General features: G+C 46.7%; 1 protein-coding gene across 2 annotated transcripts in view; it reads right to left on the reverse strand.

The window, feature by feature from the left end:
* ikbkb (inhibitor of nuclear factor kappa B kinase subunit beta) overlaps window positions 1-20,198 on the reverse strand; it is an 80,129-nt gene that overhangs the window by 20,260 nt on the left and 39,671 nt on the right. For both annotated transcript variants that reach the window (XM_068023074.1, XM_068023075.1), the window contains 10 exons: window positions 19,389-19,458; window positions 16,752-16,840; window positions 13,172-13,261; window positions 10,638-10,762; window positions 9,269-9,376; window positions 5,045-5,174; window positions 4,008-4,202; window positions 3,479-3,593; window positions 2,521-2,644; window positions 667-818 (listed from right to left, as the gene is read on the reverse strand). In XM_068023074.1, the coding sequence (XP_067879175.1) occupies window positions 667-818; window positions 2,521-2,644; window positions 3,479-3,593; window positions 4,008-4,202; window positions 5,045-5,174; window positions 9,269-9,376; window positions 10,638-10,762; window positions 13,172-13,261; window positions 16,752-16,840; window positions 19,389-19,458 (1,198 nt within the window). The remainder of the gene's footprint in view (window positions 1-666; window positions 819-2,520; window positions 2,645-3,478; window positions 3,594-4,007; window positions 4,203-5,044; window positions 5,175-9,268; window positions 9,377-10,637; window positions 10,763-13,171; window positions 13,262-16,751; window positions 16,841-19,388; window positions 19,459-20,198) is intronic.

Consider the following 20,198-nt stretch of genomic DNA (forward strand, 5'->3'; position numbering starts at 1 on the left):
TTTGATAGAGGTGTTCAAAATCATGAGGGGTCTAGACAGAACTGTTCCCATTGGCGGAAGTTTCGAGAGCCAGAGGATACTGATTTAAGGTGACTGGTAAAAGAACCAGAGGCGACATGAGGAAAAGTTTTTTTACACAGTGAGTGGTTCGGATCTGGAATGCACTGTCTGAGAGGGTGGTGGAGGCAGATTCAGTTGTGGCTTTCACAAGGAAATTGAACAATTATCTAAGGTGACAAAATGTGCATGGCTACGGGAAAAGGCGGTGGGGGGGGGGGGGAGTGGGACTAGCTGAGTTGCTCTTGCAGAGAGCCAGCGTGGACACACAGACTGAATGTGCTGTATCCATTCTGTGAATTTATATGAATACCGGAGACATGCAGTGATGACTAAAGAGAGAAAAGGTCAGATTCAAGGGGTTTGACTGGAAACCTTACTCAGGCCTCTCTCTCCTCAGGCATTGACTGACCTGCTGTGATTTGCCAGCACTTACTGTTCACTGACTTTTGCTCAAACTGCCACCAGTGTAAATGTGGAGTCTGCGTTGCAAGCCGAGACAGAGAATGAGATAGTCCCAAGAGCCAGTGCTAACAGCTCATCAATGCACCTCGTTTCCTGGCTATGGGTTGCCTGGCTCTGCTCGATGCCGGTCACCTGAATACTCACTGATCCCAAATGCCATCTGCTCACTGTATTTCTCCAGGTCGATCTGGATACTGACTCGAAAGAAATCCAACTTGGCTTTCAGCTGCTGGCACATGGACAGCATGCTGGTCTTGAGTTTGGACAGAGTGCTGTTGTAGCGCAGTAAGCTCATCCTGCAGAGAAGCAAGACACCACCAGTTCAAAGATCAACTCTCCTGAGGAGATCTGATAGAGCTGCACAAGATTATGACAGGTTTAGATAAGGTAGACAAAGGAAAGTTATTCCCATTAGCTGGTGGTACAAGGACTAAGGGACACAGATTGAAGGTTTTGGGAAAGAGATACAGTGGAGATGTGAGGAAGAACATTTTTACACAGCAAGTGGTAATAACCTGAACTCACTGCCTGCGAGGGTGGTGGAAGCAGAGACGATCAATGATTTCAAAAGGAAATTGGATGGGCACCTGAGGGAACTAAACTTGCAGGGCAATAAAGGTAGAGGGGAATGGGACTGACAGGATTGCTCTAAGAGCTGTCATGGACTCGATGGGCCAAATAGCCTCCCTTTGTGTCATTATGATTCTATGAGGTCAGAGGACAACAGCCAGTTAGTCAAGTCAAGGAGGACAAAGGACCAGGATTTGATGGGACTTACCGAATGTCCCCAGGGAATAAGCAGCAGAGGTCCTAAGGTATGGATGTGTTCCAGAGACTCAATTTAGAAAAAAAAAGGAATATATAACAAACTGGGGAATTACAGACCAGGTAGTTCTATATCAGTGGGAGGGGGAATTTCCAAATCAAAGGTGAAATGATGAAATAACTGGATTCCATCCCATGTTTCAATAAGTGGATTGGAGTGTTTGGACCAGGAAATGGCAGGGTTTGTTCCCCAGCCTGCACTGAGTTAGCCAACCAAGGTGGTGCTGGCTACAATGGGCCTCATTGATCCTGTCCAAGGAAGATTAAAAACCCAGCAGGGATTTGCAATCTACAACCCAACCCACCAACCTCGCTGGGCAGTGCTTGTGTGGATGTCAGGGATCGGGACTGGGCTCAGCTGTGCAGCTGCCCTGGCTGAACAGGCTGCCAGCAGTCACAGCCTGGGCTTGCACATGAAGAATGGATGATGAGAGCAGGATTTTTCTTTCGTTGCTGCTGCAGTATCAATTTCGTCCAGCAGGTAGCGACATTGTCCAGAAAATAGCAACAGAATGTTCACAGGGCTGTCCATCCCTCTGTGTCCACCTCATCTTCCCTGCCCTTCCAGGAGCCCTAGGCTCAACTCGAGTCATTTTCCCAACTTTAATGAACTGAGCTCCTGGTGCAACTGCACTGAGGTCAGAAGGAATCAGCCAGTTGGTTCAGCTGGGGAGGGAAAAGGGCCAGGACCTGTCGGGACTCACCCTACGATCGCTGGGGAGTTGTGGGAAGGGATAGCCGGGGCCCGAGAGACTTTATTGCAGCCTCCTAAACCTTGGCCGTACACACTGACACTAGCTACACTGCGACAGGGCTCGGTGCCTCGGGACCACGGAAAAGAAAAGCAGCATCAGTACTCCTGCTCCTGACCCACAAACAGTTCATACGCATCAACCTTGGGTGAGGGTAGGATCGGGTTCAGCCGGGATACACTCCACGGTTCAACAGCCTCAGTCTCGGCTCTGTCCCCCCCCAGCCTGAGTCAGCATCTTCAGAACAGGAAGGTAAGTGACCTGAATCGGCATGGCACTTGTACAAAGACATTGAAACTCTCCAAACAATGAGCAAGTGCTGATTACTTACAGTGTGCACTGAGAGCAGCACTGAACGCAATGTAGTTAGGGGAACGGGCACAGCCAGCATCCCCCTTTCCACATACACCTGGCAACTTACATGGCTGCTCGCTGTCCTTGTTGCAGCCTGATGCAGTTCTCCTTCAGGCTGCGGATCACATGCCAACTCTGGCCCCAGGATCTCCGCAGCTGGTGATAGGGCAGCATCTTCTTCGGGTCCTGAACTGCAAGGGAGAGACAGGGAGGCAGTGTGGGTCAGAGAGGCACGAGTCTGTGAGAGCACTTACCAACGCACTGAGATCAGTCCTTTTACCACCAGTCCTGCTGCCTAACCCAAACAGGAACAGAAATAAAACAAGTCAGCAAAGCCCAGTGACTGTGGGTGTGACAGTCAGAATACACACCAGGTCTGAGACAGAGATAGTGAGGGAGCTCTGTTACTGGACTAGCAATGCTGAGGACATGGATTGGAAACCTGCCATCCTTACTCAGTCTGAGCCGACTCTGAAACCAGTGTGGGTGGCACATGACTGCCCTCTGACAGTGCCCCGAGTAAGTCACTCAGTTTGAATCGAACCCGTTAACAGTGGTACAAGAAGTGGTGGGCAGTAAATGCCTGTCTTCCCAGCACTGCTCTCCCTGAGAGCAGTAATTTGGGTGGCCATATTTGCCCTCAGTTTCTCTGGGCTGGGAAAGGTCACGAGCAAGAGAGGCAGCCAATTGATAAAGATGGTTTTTGGTGGGGGTGTGTGGCAGGTGTGGGATTGCGAAGAGGATTCAGCACAGGCCTGGGCAGTCTATGGTTGAAGAGCCTCCTGGCACGGGGGCTGTCTGGCCTCCTGCACGACGAGTGGTGACGTGGAGCTTCTGGAGGCGGGGGGTGGGGGGTGGGGGGGGGGGGGGGCCGTGCCCAATGAGAGGCAGCTCCTTGGGGAGAGCAGAGGGCAGCCTGGTGCTCGCACTTCACACCCTCTCAACCCTGGCCCAGTCTCAACCTGGGTCAGGATCAGCACCGCCTGGCCCAATGCCGAGGCTCGACGTCTCTCGCAGGGCCTTACGGATGAAATTCACGGCATCTGGCTGCTTCGGGACGGTGACCTGCCCATCGTAGGTGCTGGTACTTTTGTCGAAGAGATAAATGATGGCCAGCTCCAGCTTCTTCCCATCGTTCTGCTGCAGAAAAATCACAGCAAATGGCAAATTATAGCTCGCAAAAGTCAAAAGAAATCTATCTTCCAATTGTCCCCTTTCCCCATACAATAACCACCTCCCATATCACACAGGCCATTGCAGTATGCAGTATGGGACACGATATGATGCAGTATGGCTGAATATATTTTCACACAGAAGGTTATGATGCACTAGGCTACCATTCAGAACAGCATGATGTAATATGTTAAAATCCAATATGGAACAGTAGAGTACAATAAGAGTTTGACATGCAGTGGTGGAGTTTACTTCGGTAAATAAGGGCCAGTATATAATACAGTAGTTAGCAAGTTGGTCCCAGTTCTGCTTCAGTTGACTCTAGTCCTCCCACAGCCTCCATTCTGTCTCTTGCTCCTTGGATTCAGACCATCCCCTTACCCTGCCGTCTGGCACACACTGGCTCACAGGCTTGCGGGGGTCCAGAGCGGTTCCCGTTTCCAGCAGCAGCTCCTGACTGAAGCTCTCAATGCCGGTCGTTGCCTCAATCCACTGCTGCAGAGCCTGAACACTGGCCTCCGGAGACACGGGATACGTGTAGAGCACTCCCGACTTCATATCCAGAATCTGCACATACTGGAGAAGGAACAGCAAACACATCAGAAAATGTCACAAGCTTGGGAGAAACGGAGTACAACAAACAGCACAGAACCTCTGCTCTCACACACTATTTTAAAGCTTTGTTTAGCTCTGGTCTTTGACCTCAGCTGCTGCATACAAAGTTAGCCAAGGGTCCCATTCCTGAAATCAGGGTCTAAAACAGGAGGGGGAATGGATACTCCTGAAGGCACAGACTCGTACACACAATCTCCTGCACTTCCACACTTTCCCATTCTAGCAGGATGGACAGTGACCGAGAAGTAGTATGTAGGTGGGGCTATCCCAGCTCATGGGAGTCCTAATTCAGAAAACAATTGTCCCTTCTTTTAAGTGGTTGTCTTTCAGAGTTCATCGCATTCAGTGCAAACCACCCTGCGCCAGGATTCTCCATAAAACACAGAGCTTTCACAGTAAATTCCTCAGGCCTTCAGCCCGAGACCAGTTTTAGGAAGAGATTTTGCTCTGATCTGTCAATCAGCAGTCAGGATTTCAGAATGGAGGGACAAAGGTTGCTGATGACGGGGATGTGGCAAATTGTCACCGAGGCTGTGGAACGACGCAGGAGGTCAGAGATGAGAAAGCAAGGGGCAATGTGGAGAAGTGGGGAGTACAGGGACAGGAAGTGCACATTTACAGACTAAGATTTTAAATGGAGAGCAGAGGCCGAGAGAGCCAGTCAGTCATTCATTCCTGACAGGAAGCAAGGGTATCTGGTGTCTCTCCACGGAGAGGGTTTGGGATGGCAGAAACTCCCATCATGCCAAACTGCAGAGCATACTGAGACCCGGGTGTTTTACTGTTCCCCACCACACACCCACCTTCCTGTTAATGATATCATCCAGCGCCTTGAAACAGCCATTTGGTCCGTGCAAAGGGTCCGTGCCCCTCTCCTTCGAGTTCCACCGCAGCATTAGCTGCAGCCACTGCTCCAAGGGAGCTGCAAGCTCACTGCGGGAGACAAGAGCGAGAGGTTCAGAACTGGGCCTTTTTATTCGTTCATGGGATGAGAGTGTCACTGGCCAGGCCAGCATTTGTTACCTGAACTAACTGCCCTGGAGAAGGTGGTGGTGAGCCGCCTTCCTGACTCGCTGCAGTCCATGTGGGGTCGGTACACCCACAGTGCTGTTAGGAAGGGAGTTCCAGGATTTTGACCCAGCGACAGTGAAGGAATGGTGATATAGTTCCAAGTCAGGATGGTGTGTGGCTTGGAGGGGAACTTGCAAGTGGTGGTCTTCCCTTATCCTTTCAGGTGGTAGAGATTGTAGGTTTGTAAGGTGCTGTCAAAGGAGCCTTGGCAAGTTGCTGCAGTGCATCCTATAGATGGTACACACTGCCACAGTGCGTCGGTGGTGAAGCGAGTGAATGTTGAAGATGGATGATGTGGTGCCAAGCTTCTTGACACTCCATATCGCTGGAAAAAGAACTGGCTGGGTCATATCAATATGGTGTCGAGCTTCTCGAGTGTTGTTGGAGCTGCACCCATTCAGGCAAGTGGAGAGTATTCCATAGAAACATAGAAAATAGGAGTAGACCATTTGGCCCTTCGAGCCTGCTCCGCCATTCATTATCCAACTCCGTAACCTGTTCCCACTTTGGCCCCATACCCTTTGATCCCTTTAAACCCAAGAGCTTGATCTAACTTCTTCTTGAAAACATACAAGGTTTTGGCCTCAACTATTTTCTATGGTAGTGAATTCCACAGGCTCACCACTCTCTGGGTGAAGAAATTTCTCCTCATCTCAGTCCTGAAAGGTTTACCCTGTATCCTTCGACTCTGACCCCTGGTTCTGGACTCACCCACCATCCAGAACATCTTTCCTGCATCTATCCTGTCAAGTCCTGTTAGAATTTTATAGGTTTCTATGAGATCCCCCCTCACTCTTCTGAACTCCAGCGAATATAATCCTAACCGACTCACTCTCTCCTCATACGTCAGTCCTGCCATCCCAGGAATCAGTCTGGTAAACCTTCGCTGCACTCCCTCTATATTAAGAACATCCTTCCTCAGATAAGGAGACCAAAACTGCACACAATATTCCAGGTGTGGCCTCACCAAGGCCCTGTATAATTGCAGCAAGACATCCCTGCTTCTGTACTCGAATCCTCTCACTACGAAGGCCAACGTTATCATTTGCCTTTTTTACTGCCTGTTGCACCTGCATGCTTACCTTCAGCGACTGGTGTACGAGAACACCCAGGTCTCGTTGCATATTCCCCTCTCTCAGTTTATAGCTGTTCAGATAATAATCTGCCTTCCTGTTTTTGCTACCAAAGTGGATAATATGCCATGCATTAGCCCACTCACTCAACTTGTCCAAATCACCCTGAAGCCTCTCTGCATCCTCCTCACAACTCATCCTCCCACCCAGTTTTGTGTCATCTGCAAATTTGGAGAGATTACAATTAGTTCCCTAATCTAAATCATTAATATATAATGTGAATAGCTGGGCTCCTAGCACCGGTCCCTGCGGTACCCCACTAGTCACTGCCTGCCATTCCCTACTCTTTGTTTTCTGTCTGCCAACCAATTTTCTATCCATCGCAATAAACTACCCCTAATCCCATGCGCTTTAATTTTACATGCTAATCTCTTATGTGTGACTTTGTCGAAAGCCTTCTGAAAGTCCAAATAAACCACATCTGTCCCTCATCAACTCTACTGGTTACATCCTCAAAGAATTCCAGTAGATTTGTCAAGCATGATTTCCCTTTCGTAAATCCATGCTGACTCTGTCCAATTCTACCACTGTTCTCCAACTGCTCTGCTATAAAATCTTAGATAATGGACTCTAGAATTTTCCCCACTACCGACGTCAGGCTGACTGGTCTATAATTCCCTGCTTTCTCTCTACCTTCATTTTTAAATAGTGGGGGTTACATTAGCTACCCTCCAATTTGTAGGAACTGTTCCAGAGTCTATAGAATCTTGGAAGATGACCACCAATGCATCCACTATTTCTCGGGCCACTTCCTTAAGTACTCTGGGATGCAGACCATCAGGCCCTGGGGATTTATCGGCCTTCAATCCCATCAATTTCCCCAACACCATTTCTCTACTAATACTGATTTCTTTCAGTTCCTCTCTCTCGCTAAACCCTGTGCTCCCCAACATTTCTGGTATGATATTTGTTTCCTCCTTTGTGAAGATAGAACCAAAGTATGCATTTAGTTGGTCAGCCATTTCTTTGCTCCCCATAATAAATTCCCCTGTTTCTGACTGTCCTACATTTATCTTCACATACCTATAGAAACTTTTACAGTCAATTTTTATGTTCCCCTGAGCTTGCTCTCATACTCTATTTTCCCTTTCTTAATCAATCCTTTGGTCCTCGTTTGCTGAATTCTAAACTGCTCCCAATCCTCAGGTCTGTTGTTTGTTTCTGGCGAATTTATATGCCTCTTCCTTGGATCTAATGCTATCTTTAATTTCCCTTGTGAGCCATGTTTTGGCTACCTTTCCCATTTTACTTTTGCGCCAGACAGGAATAAACAATTGTTGCAGTCCTTCCGTGCGCTCTTTAAATGTTTACCATTGCCTTTCCACCGCCTTTCCTTTAAGAAATGTTTCCCAATCCATCATAGCCAACTCGTGTCTCATACCTTAGTAGTTTCCTTTACTAAGATTCAGGACCCTAGTCTCAGAATCAACTATGTCACTCTCCATCTTGATGAAGAATTCTAGCATATTATGGTCACTCATCCCCAAGGGGGGTCTCACAACTAGATTGTCAATTATTCCTCTCTCATTACACAATACACACTCTAGAATGGCCTGTTCTCTAGTTGGTGCCTCAACGTATTGGTCCAGGAAACCATCCCGTATACACTCCAAGAATTCCTCCTCTATGGTATTGTGATTAATTTGATTTGCCCAATCTATATGCAGATTAAAGTCACCCATAATTACAGATGTTCCTTTATTGCATGCATCTCTAATTTCCTGTTTAATGCCATTCCTAACATCACCACTACAGTTTGGGGGTCTATATACAACCCCCACTAAAGTTTTTTGCCTTTTCGTGTTTCTCAGTTCTACCCATACAGATTCCACATTGTCAGAGCTAATATCTTTCCTCACTATTGCCTTAATTTCCTCTTTAACCAGCAATGCAACTCCACCACCTTTTGGTTTTTGTCTGTCCTTAAATACTGAATACCCCTGGTCACCTTGCAGCCATGTCTCCGTAATCCCGACTATATCATACCCGTTTACATCAACTCCATCACACTCCTGGCTTGTGCTTTGCAGATGGTGGAAAGGCTTTGGAAACAGGTGGTGAGTTACTCGCCTCAGAATTCCCAACCTCAGACCTGCTCTTATCACTACAGTATCCCCAGACCAGGCCCTCATAGGGAGCACTGGGAGATGTAACTGTGATTTCCTCCACTCCAACAGCAGACTTTCTCTTCCAGCAGTGGAACCTCAGTTCACCAGCCACTTCCTCACTGTATCAACTGGGGATGTAGTGACATTTGGCCAGGCTCCCACTGCAGGGGTGAAGAGCCCTCCCACCTCCCAAAACTACCATTAAATCAAGGCTCTAGCCTCATTTGCATTCACCAGGCAAGTGGTGGGCCAAACTCGCGTCTTGACCTGGTACACGACACTGAGAATCAGGCTGGAGCTACCATCAGGAAGCTAAGACTGGGTGGAGGGGGTTCACGATCACAGTACGTGGGCATCCCCAGGATGACAGCACCCCCAGATTATTTTTGTGGGTATGCTCCTGCTCCTCCCATGAAAATAATCGAACTCAGATCTTTGCCTGAGGTTCTTCTGTTCCGTTGCCGTAGGACGAGGCGGGATGTGCAAGGTACAGGCTCTGACCAGCTTGTAAAATGGCAACCGGGGTTTTAATTAAGTCAGAGGATTTCCTCTTAGATGGGGCCTTTCACCTGAATCAGGCAGTAATTTGGACACCCTGTGGGAAGCCTCTATTGCCAGGAAAGGGCAGTGGAAATTGATCCCAAGGAGTGTACCGCCTACCGGCACCGAAATAAGCTGAATTCAGCCACATTGGGAACAAGTCAGCAATCCTCACCTGTTGAGGTTGTTGGGTTCAGCAAGTCGGCTGGAAAATTTCACCTCCATATTCATGTCTTCGTACACCATAATGTCCCGCTCCCCCTTGTGCTTGACTTTACTGTGCCTAACAGAGCAGAGGAATAGAATGAGCAGAAACACAAGAGGAGTATACAACATCCACAAATGTCTCTTTGCTTCAAGCTGCAGAATTTGAACATGCAGTGTTTGAAAAGTAGACTCCTCAGATCCTTCACTGTGAGACCCTGATATCAGTCTGCACTCTGGGCTTTGTTCTATCCACCGTCTGACGGGGTGCTCTGTAGTGCGCTGTTCCAAATAATATTTGTTCCGTCTGAGCAGATTAGTATTTTGTTCAGATAATGAAGTTTGATATCTGCAATCTCTGATGTTTGTTACGGATCCTGAGAGCAGAGGTTAGTCAGAACATTTCCTTCTTCCCATCTCCCATCATAGGAACAGCTGATACCTGCAGCATTTCTGTAGCTTTAATATAATCTAAACGTCCCAAGGTGCTCTCTTCATTTTGCATTTCTTCAAATTCTAATACAAACAAATCTTTAATTAGCACTAACAGAAAACGAATCAACCGACTCAATCAAAATCAACTGACTCAACCAATTAACCAACCGATTCAACCAACCACCTAACCAACTCAACCAATGCAAAAACCCAAACAAACTGATTTCAACCGTAATCAGCAAACACTTATGACTGAATTACAGTCACATTACTGAACTTCCTCTGCAATCTCGGTTATTTCTTTTGTCAATTAACCCTATCTACAAATAATTTGTATATTCAATGTTTGACTTTATCACACTTCTTCTTTGGTAATTTGCAAGAAAGGGTTAATTCATTTACTCCCTAGCCTTTATCTATCCCACTGGCAGTGGTTTATGTATCTGGTAATATTAATTGAATTGGTTGTTGTCAGACAGTTTGACGATCCAAATTGAAGCATCATTAACCCCCGAGGCACAGACAGGATAATAGATCCCAGACAGTTCCTTGACGAGGAGTTAAGGCTAAGGAATTGTCTGGTACCCTTGATGACCATTCTCGGCAGGATATCAGGCTTACAAGATTCGTTCTCGTTTATCTACCGTCTCGACAACAACAGAGGGAGTTTAACAGAAACCATGCAAGATAAATTGGGAAAAGCCCTGTGAGACCCATGAGATATTCCTGAACCCAAATGCATGAATTCTGGTGGCAGAATCTCCATGTTTTACAGAGGCTTGTTCTGGATTTGCAGTCTCTGTGATATTTCTGATCCACCTCACCCTCCGCATTCAGTCCTTCACATGCATGCGACACTAATCCCTCAAACCCCTCAGTCTAAAGCCACAGTACTCTGCACCTACCAGGCTACGGGCTGCCAGTTGGGTAGGAATGGCCGGAATCCGGTGATGCATTCAAAAGCCAGCGTTCCCAAACTCCAGTAATCCACCGTAACTGTGTACTTCTTCTGTTCCAGGAGCTCTGGTGCCTACAAGCAGTCAATGCTACAGGTTAGCACAGGATTGGTCAGGAAACTGACCAAATGAACCAATTTTTCCCCCTGCATTCACTCAAGACCCTCCCTATTGGTCAACTGAACAACAAAATGGAATTTCCAGCACAAAAAACAGGCCATTCTGCCCGACTGCTCTTTGGCAGTCTTTAAGCTTTTTTTTTTAAATTCGTTCCCAGGCTGTGGGCGTCCTTGGCTCGGCCAGCATTAATTGCCCTGGAGAGGGTGGTGGTGAGCTGCCTTCTTGAACTGCTGCAATCCATGTGGGGTAGGTACACCCACAGTGCTGTTACGAAGGGAGTTCCAGGATTTTGACCCAGTGACAGTGAAGGAACGGTGATATAGTTCCAAGTCAGGATGGTGTGTGGCTTGGAGGGGAACTTGCAGGTGCTGGTGTTCCCATACAACTGCTGCTCTTGCCCTTCTAGGTGGTAGAGGTCGCGGGTTTGGAAGGTGCTGTCTAAGGAGCCTTGTGCGTTGCTGCAATGCATCTTGTAGATGGTACACACTGCTGCCACTGTGCGTCAGTGGTGGAGGGAGTGAATGTTTGTAGATGGTGTGCCAATCAAGCGGGCTGCTTTGTCCTGGATGGTGTCAAGCTTCTTGAGTGTTGTTGGAGCTGCACCCATCCAGGCAATTGGAGTATTCCATCACACTCCTGACTTGTGCCTTGTAGATGGTGGACAGGCGTTAGGGTTAGAAGGCGAGTTAGTTGCCGCAGGATTCCTAGCCTGTGACCTGCTCTTGTAGCCACGGTATTTATATGGCTACTCCAGTTCAGTTTCTGGCAATGGTAACCCCCAAGATCTCAGTCGTGGGGATTCAGTGATCGTAATGCCATTGAATGTCATGGGGAGATGGTTAGATTCTCTCTTGTTGGAGATGGTCATTGCCTGGCACTTGTGTGGCGCGAATGTTACTGGCCACTTATCAGCCCAAGCCTGGATATTGTCCGGGTCTTGCTGCATTTCTACACAAACTGCTTCAGTATCTGAGGAATTGCGAATGCTGCTGAACATTGTGCAATCATCAGCGAACATCCCCACTTCTGACCTTATGATTGAAGGAAGGTCATTGAAGCAGCTGAAGATGGTTGGGCCTGGGACGCTATCCTACAGTGATGTCCTGGAGCTGAGACGATCGATCTCCAACAATCACAACCATCTTCCTTTGTGCGAGGTACGACTCCAACCAGCGGAGAGTTTTCCCCGATTCCCATTGACTCCAGTTTTGCTCGGGCCCCTTGATGCCATACTCCGTCAAATGCTGCCTTGATGTCAAGAGCAGTCACTCTCACCTCACCTCATGAGTTCAGCTCTTTTGTCCATGTTTGAACCAAAACTGTAATGAGGTCAGGAGCTGAGTGGCCCTGGCAGAACTCAAACTGAGCGTCAGTGAGCAGGTTATTGCTAAGCAAGTGCCGCTTGTTAGCACTGTTGGCGACACCTTCCATCACTTTACTGATGATTGAGTGTAAAGCTAGTCTAATGAAGACCATGAAACCATTGTCGATTGTTGTAAAAACCCATCTGGTTCACTAATGTCCTTTAAGGAAGGAAAACTGCTGTCCTTACCTACACGTGACTCCAGACCCACAGTAATGTGGTTGACTCTTAAATGCCTTCTGAAATGGCCTAGCAAGCCGCTCAGTTCAAGGGCAATTAGGGATGGGAAATAAATGCAGGCCTAGTCAGTGACGCCCACATCCCACAAATGAATTTTAAAAAACTGACTGGGCAGTAATTGGCCAGGTTGGACTTTTCCTGCTTTTTGTGTACAGGACATACCCGGGCAATTTTCCACATTGCCAGTGTTATAGCTGTACTGGAACAGCTCGGCTAGGGGCGCGGCAAGTTCTGGAGCACAGGTCTTCAGTAATATTGCCAGAATGTTGTCAGGGCCCAGAGCTTTTGCAGTATCCAGTGCCTTCAGTCGTTTCTTGATATCACGCGGAGTGAATCGATTTGGCTGAAGATTGGCATCTGTGATGCTGGGGACTTCAGAAGGAGGCCGAGATGGATCATCAACTTGGCACTTCTGGCTGAAGATTGTTGCAAATGCTTCAGCTTTTATCTTTCGCACTGACGTGCTGGGCTCCCCCATCATTGAGGATGGGGATATTTGTGGAGCCACCTCCTCCAGTTAGTTAATTGTCCACCACCATTCACGACTGGATGCGGCAGGACTGCACGAACCACCTCCCGCCCCTCTTCATCTTAGCCGATCAGCAAAACATTTTATTCCAATCCAAGATTGCTTCCTTGGGTTTAAGCCAAACAGCGGTTTCTGGCCAGGAAAAGTTAATTTGGACATTTCCGTCTTTTCCAATGTTTGAATAAAAAGGAGGCTCAGTCACCGGCAAAAACGTCATAAAGCAGCTCTTACCAGGTATTGTAAAGTCCCAACGAAAGATGTACACAGGCTACTCTGATCCAGCTCCTTGGCATAACCCAGGTCAATGATTTTGTGGATTAACTGGTTTGGGAACAAAACGTAAAAAAAAGATGAACTTTCTTCACACAAACACTAAGCAGCGATCAGTGTGTTGTGTTAGAGACTGGGGTAATTGAGGGGTAAGTAGATGGAGAAAGTGGCACATAGGTCTGCAGAGAAATAGTGGGATGGTTTTGAAGAGCGATTACATTAAAAAAGGTGGTTTCAGGACACCAGCAATAAAGAGATTTGAAACCAAATGAAAAATGAAAAAAAGCCTGCAAGAACGACAAAAATAATAATGAAAAACTAAAGACAGATGAGAAAGTAAGGAAGGAAGCTATAAAAGAAACGGAAAACTGAGGGAATACGCAAGAAAAAAAGTCAAAAAAAACGAAAGGATCAGCAAAATATTTTAAAGTTAAAGTCGTGAAGTTACATAGAAGATACAGCACAGAAACAGGCCATTTGGCCCAACCAGTCCATGCTAGTATTTATGCTCCACTCGAGCCTCCTCCCATCCTTCCTCATCTAACTCGATCAGCACAACCCTCTATTCCCTTCTCCCTCATGTGTTTATCCAGTTACACCTCAAATGCATCTGTGCTGTTCGTCTCAACCACTCCCTGTTTTAGCGAGTTCCACAGTCTCACCACTTTCTGGGTAAAGGAGTTTCTTCTGAATTCCCTATTGGATTTCTTGGTGACTATCTTATATTGATGGCTTTTAGTTTTGCTCTTCCAGTGGAAACATTCTCTCTGTATTAACTCCATCAAAAATTTTCATAATTTTAAAGACCTCTATTAGGTCACCCCTCAGCCTTCTCTTTTCAAGAGAAAAGAGACCCAGCCTGTTCATCCTTCCCTGATAGATATAAACTCACAGTTTTGATATCTTTCTTGTAAATCTTTTTTGCACTCTCTCCAATGCCTCTACATCTTTTGTACAATGTGGCAAGCAGAACTATACTGAATGCTCCAAGTGTAATCTAGCCAAGTTTCAATACAAGTTTAGCATAACCAATCTACTTGATAATTCTGTTCCTCTAGAAATAAACCCTACAGCTTGGTTTGCTTTTTTTGGGCTTTCTTAATCTGTGTCCCTACTTTGTGATTTGTGTGTTTGTGCTCCCAGATCCTTTTGCTCCTCTACCCCAGTTAGATGCTTATTTTCCAAGCCTCCTTATTTTTCTTACCAAAATGTACTACCTCACATTTAGACATGCTGAAATTATTGCCCATTCTGCAAGTTTATTAATGTCTTCTTGTAATTTGTTGCAGTTCTCCTCAGGATGAACTAGCCCCCCAATTTGGTGTCATCACAAATTTAGAAATTATGTTTTTGATTCCAAAATCCAAATTGTTAATATAAATTGTGAACAGCAGTGGTCCCAGCACAGATCCTTGTGGAACACCATTTCCCACCTTCTACCACTCTGAATAACCACCCTTTACTCCTACTCTCTGCTTTTTGTCTTACAGTCATCCAGCTCTCCATTCTGCTACTTGTTTCCTGCCTCTGCATTCTCTAGTTTTATTCATGAGTCTAATCGAGAAGGCCTTTTGAAATTCGAGATTAATTACATCTACTTCGTTACCCTGGTCTACTCTCCCCATTACCTCGTCATAGAATTCAAATGAGGTTGGTCAAGCAAGACTTGGAGGACCACATGACTAGGGCACTGAGGGCAGGCCACTGAGGGCACGGAAGGGCAGGCCCCTCGGCTTTGACCAAGTGAGAGTTTGTGCCAGGAATTGCCCTGGAAGGCTTTGAAAAGGGCATTTGACAAAATTGAGTCTAGAGGTCACGAAACTGTGGAGAAAGGATTGGCAATAGAGATTAGCTGGAATGATCTTATGTTTTATCAAGGATGTGCGTCTTTGAGCCAATGAATGTCACAGATTACCAAAACCCACACTGGAACATTTTATTTATGGCTTTACTCCTGGGAGCTGTGCAGTGAAGGAAGCAGCTTTTACTGTTCGAATAGTCTCGAACAACAGATAAAATATAAATGTCAGTTCTGGGTCATAAAGACAAGAAACGTAAAACCAGCTCCTTCCAAAAAAAATTCAGCAAAGTCACACATCACTTCCCGACCAAACAGAACATTCTCCCCAAAGCCCTGAGTTATGGGTTTAACCCCCTGACCGCTGGTGGCAATGTTCAAAAGGTTGGAGTTCGTGTAATTGTTTAGAAATGGTGAAAGAGCACCTCCAGATGCGCATTGAGGTACTAGAGGTCATTGGTTCATAGCTATTAGCCATGGCTCAGGTAGTACTCTCACCTCTGAGGGAGAAGGTTGTGGATTCAAGTCCCACTCCAGAAACTTGAGTACATAATCCACTCCAGTGCAGTAATGAGGGCATGCTGCACTGTCAGAGGTGCATCTTTCGGATGAGATGTTAAAGCGAGGCCCTATTTGCTCGATGTACAAGACCCCACAGCACACAATGGCATAGCAAGTTGTGTCAACAGGAGCATAACATTACAGAGACGTTGATAAATTTTTTTTTTAAGAGATACAGCACTGAACCAGGCCCTTCGGCCCACTGAGTCTTTGCTGACCATCAACCACCCATTTATACTGATCCCATATTCCGACCACATCCCTAACCTTCCCTATATTCCCCTACCTATACTCGATAGATATGTGTCTTTTTTTTTTAAAACGGTGAAAAGCCAGGATCAGTGGACAGCCGAAGAGATTTAGGGGTCCATGAGCACAGATCAACCATGATCTCACTGAATGATGGAACAGACTTGAGGGGCTGAATGGCCTCCTCCTGTTCCAAACAGTAAAAGGTTGAAAGAATAATACAAAAAAAAAGTCACCCCATCCTTTACTGCAAGTCATAATATTTCTACAGAAGGGGAATGGGAACTGAATGTCTTAGTGTGTATGGTGTAGTAGTTCAATTACTCAATTAATAATCCAGAGAATGAGAGTTCAAATCCCACCTCGGCAGTTTGAAAATTTGCGTTCAGTTTAAAAATCTGGAAGTAATAAGTAAAGAGTGACCATGAAGCTGTCGGGATTGTGGAAAAACTCAACTGGGTTCACTGGTGTCCTTTAGGGAAGGGAATCTGCTGTCCTTATCCAGTCCAGGCCGACACGCGACTCCAGTCCCACAGCAACGTGACTGACTCTGAACAACCCTCTGAAGTGGCCGAGCAAGAAAGCCTCGCCAGCGACGCCCGCATCCCACAAATGAATTTTTTAAAAAACCAGCACCTTCACAGGGCAACTAAGAATGGGCAAGAAATGCCAGCCTTTCCAGTAATGCCCATGAATACATGGAAAACAGTAATGACCAAACTGGAGAACGCTACAGCCAGTTTTTGAACGATATTTAACGATACTTCGTTCTAGGCCGCAATAGACAGTTACTGCCGGTTCAATAATTATCTGACAGGTACCAAGTTATCTCCCTCAAAACCAGCAACACTCCCACTAAGTGAAACTACACCAGTGTCCCAGAACAACTGAACGTTAACTTCTCCCACTAGTGCTGACCCAGGTGTGACTCACCCGCTGCTCCCCTTGCTGTAGGACAATGTTCTCTGGCTTCAGATCGCGATGGATGATTCTGTTTTCATGCAGGTACCTGAGGGCAGAGGCTAAAACACAAAGACCCCAACAGTCAGAACAGCAACCTCACAGTTTGCATAAACCGCCGCAAATACAACCCTTCATGACGGTGTTGAAATCAAGGCCCACCGCAGCACCTCCTCCTCAAATTCATTGCATGCAGGATCTCAAACTATAGAAGTCTTTACTGTGAGCTGTTCCTTTCTCCTACAGAAGTGTACTGGGTGCCATTTGACCCAACGAGTCAGTGCCAGCTCTTTTGAAAGGCAATCTAGTTAGTCCCACTTCCCTGTTCTTTCTCCATATCCCTGCAATTTTGCTCTCCTTCAAGTGTTTATCCAGCTCCCTTTTGAAGGCTACTATCAAATCTGTAGGGCTGTTCATCATGGTGTTACTTCATTGGTGGATGAATCCTGAAAACCAAGATCAAATCTCAGCACTTTAGGATGTCTGGAAGTTAGCAGGAACTGGGGTGTAAACTACATATGGCTCACATTTACATGGCACTATACAACAAGAAGCTCAGACACTCCTGATCTATAGCCTCATTAAAACCTAAAGTTCACCACTTAAAAACTCCCTGATCAAGCTGGTCACCTCCATGGCTGAAGCTCTTGCCTTATTCTGCCCTTGCCTACCAATCTCTTTGACCTCTCTTTCTCTCTCCCTATCTCTGTAATCAACTCTGCTACTCTCCGACATCTCTGCGCACCTCCAGTCCTGGCCTTTTGCGCGCCCCTGATTTCATTCACTTCACCAATGGGGGCACTGCATTCAGCTGCCAAGGCCCGAAGCTCTGGAATTCCCTCCCAAAACCTCTCCACCTCTCTCTCCTCCTTTAAGACGCTCCTTAAAACCTACCTCTTTGACCAAGCCCCTGTCCCGATATCTTATGTGGTTCAGTGTCAAATTTTGTTTGATAATTGTTCCAGTGAAGTACCTTGGGGGAATCTGTTACCTTAAAGGCGCTATATAAATGCAAGTTGTTGATGATCACTGCCCGGGAGTGGGGAGATGGCAGGAGGAGGGGCACCAGGAGATAAAGCTATGGTGGTCTTTAGGCAGGTAGTACCCCTAGGGACCAAGATTGGAAAGGCAGCTAGGGATGGGAAGGGGTAGCATCACACACAGGATTCAGGGTTCGAGTCCTGGAGACTCAAAAGAAAACAAATCGGCCCCAATTTGCACCCGGTTAGTCTCTGACATGAAGTGATGGTGGGTGAGGAACTGGGTCTTGGAAAAGATTTCTTGCTGCAGTATGATCAGATGGAATTTATCCTTGGCGGAATGTGATTGGGGAGAACACAGAGACAGGAGGGAAAAAAAAAAAGAGTTTTGCACCATGTGCTCAGTGAATAATGGAAAACAAGAAACTGGAAAGGGAGAGGCTGAAATCTGCATCGTGCGTGGTAGCAGGTTTATCTTGACGTCGAACCTGTTGCCAGGCTGGTAATCCCACAGCAAGTAGAAGCATCAGTGAGTGAGAGTGAGTGCCAACTTTAGTTTCTCAGTCCCTGATACTCTATTCCAGGAAGAAGGAAATGAGAAGTCAGTCACAACCTCCTTCCTCCCATTAATAATCCCCCCCACCACATCTCCACTCTCCTGCAATTAGAGTTAAATTCACATCTCTTGACACATGAGCCACTGCTTGACTGACTGAGAGGAAACTCCGTCAACGGATAAATTTGTTATCAGGGAACGAGAGCAGTCCTGATCCAGTTAAGACAAGTTGGCATCAGGAAAAAGGACAATGAGGTGAACAGTCACTTCTAAAGATTACACTGGGTGATATCACGGAAACCCAGCAGGAGGAAAGGAGGGCTGTTAGTTTGGGATGTGATAGTTAGTGTGTCTGTGCAGGAGCCCACACCATGACTACTGGGCTGAGCTGGCAACATCCAGGAAACGTATAATGTGAGATTCAGTGAAGTGAGTCGTGTTTTTAAATTAAGATACACCCAGGAGGCCCTCTCCCGAGGCCCTCTCCCAGTGAGCAAGGGAACTGACAGCTCGATGTTACACCTTCTTGGATCAGAACCTTGGCCAGCCCGACGATGCCTCGTTCCCAATGGCAACCACGTCGGACAGGACGAGGCAAAAACCGAACCTTAAACACAAGCTAGGAGCTCAGGAATTGCAGGACGGAGAGAGCGAGCATTTGGCCCCTAGTGCTTGTGCTGCTGCTGGTTCTAGCTCTTTCGCTGGAGGTATTCACTCTAATCCCATTGCCCCTCAGGTATTCCTACAGTCTCAATGCATGTTTCCAGTTTCTGAGAAAGTATCTCTATTGGCTGGTGTGGCATAACAATAGGAGGAGGCCATTCAAAGCTTGCTCTGAACACTTATGAAATGCTTAGATCACCCCTTAATCTTCTATACTCGAGGGCATATAAGCCTAGACTATGCAACGTGTCCTTGTAATTTAGCCCTGGTATCAAGCTCAATTATCTGTGCCTTCTTGAGATCAGTGAACGGTGGGGATAGCGCAGAGCGATTGACGCCCTTTCTAACTCCTTTCTAGGAGTGCGATGCTGAAAAGATGAATGTGTCTCATGAAACACCTGCTGTACTCACCAATGTCTGAGAGCAGGGTTAGCACTGGACTCTCACGCATCCCGCAACAATTGTCAAATTTATTCAGGAACTAGAACATAGGAAATAAGGTCAGAATATGCACAATGTACAGAGCAATGGAAAGTAAACCTGCTCCCGAGAGGTGGTTAGCTGGTTGATGTCAGATCAGCTGAGCTGCGATGAGACTTATGATGGTTCTAAAACTACGAAGGGCTCAGAATGACTTGGTCGAGGAAAGCCCGACATGAAGAAAGAAGATTACACACATCAAAGGCGCTGAACAAAACAATCAGATCTGAGGACAGGGTTGAGTGCACTCAAATCTCTCGCTCACATCCTCACCATTATCAAGGAGTGAGGTCACACACATGAATGATATCACACAACTAACAATGAAATCTCTGTCCAAACACGCTGTCCAACCTCCGCATTATGACAGGGCTCACACTGGATCGGAAACCCACTCTCCTTTGGGTGGAACTGACTACCATTCACAAGCTGGCTCACTTTTAGCAATGTCCCATGACCTGCCCATCAGCATGGACTTTTTCCACTCTCTCATTTTTTTTCCCCTGTGCTCATCAAATAAGAAAAAGCAGTGCTGGGGAAATTCCAACAGCTTCGCCAAGCACCCGAGCCAAACCCAAAGCTTTTTTCCTCTGTCCTACATGACATCCACCCCGATTGGAGGGAGGAGAACCAGGGTGGGGAGAGACAGAGAAACAAAGAGATGGTGGCACTAAGAAGGACAGAGTGTGAGGAAAGGAGAAAGCAAGGAAGAGAGGAAAAGAGTGAGGGACAGAAGAAAGG

This window comes from Heterodontus francisci, chromosome 47 (genome assembly GCF_036365525.1).
Source record: "Heterodontus francisci isolate sHetFra1 chromosome 47, sHetFra1.hap1, whole genome shotgun sequence".
Lineage (NCBI taxonomy): Eukaryota > Metazoa > Chordata > Chondrichthyes > Heterodontiformes > Heterodontidae > Heterodontus > Heterodontus francisci.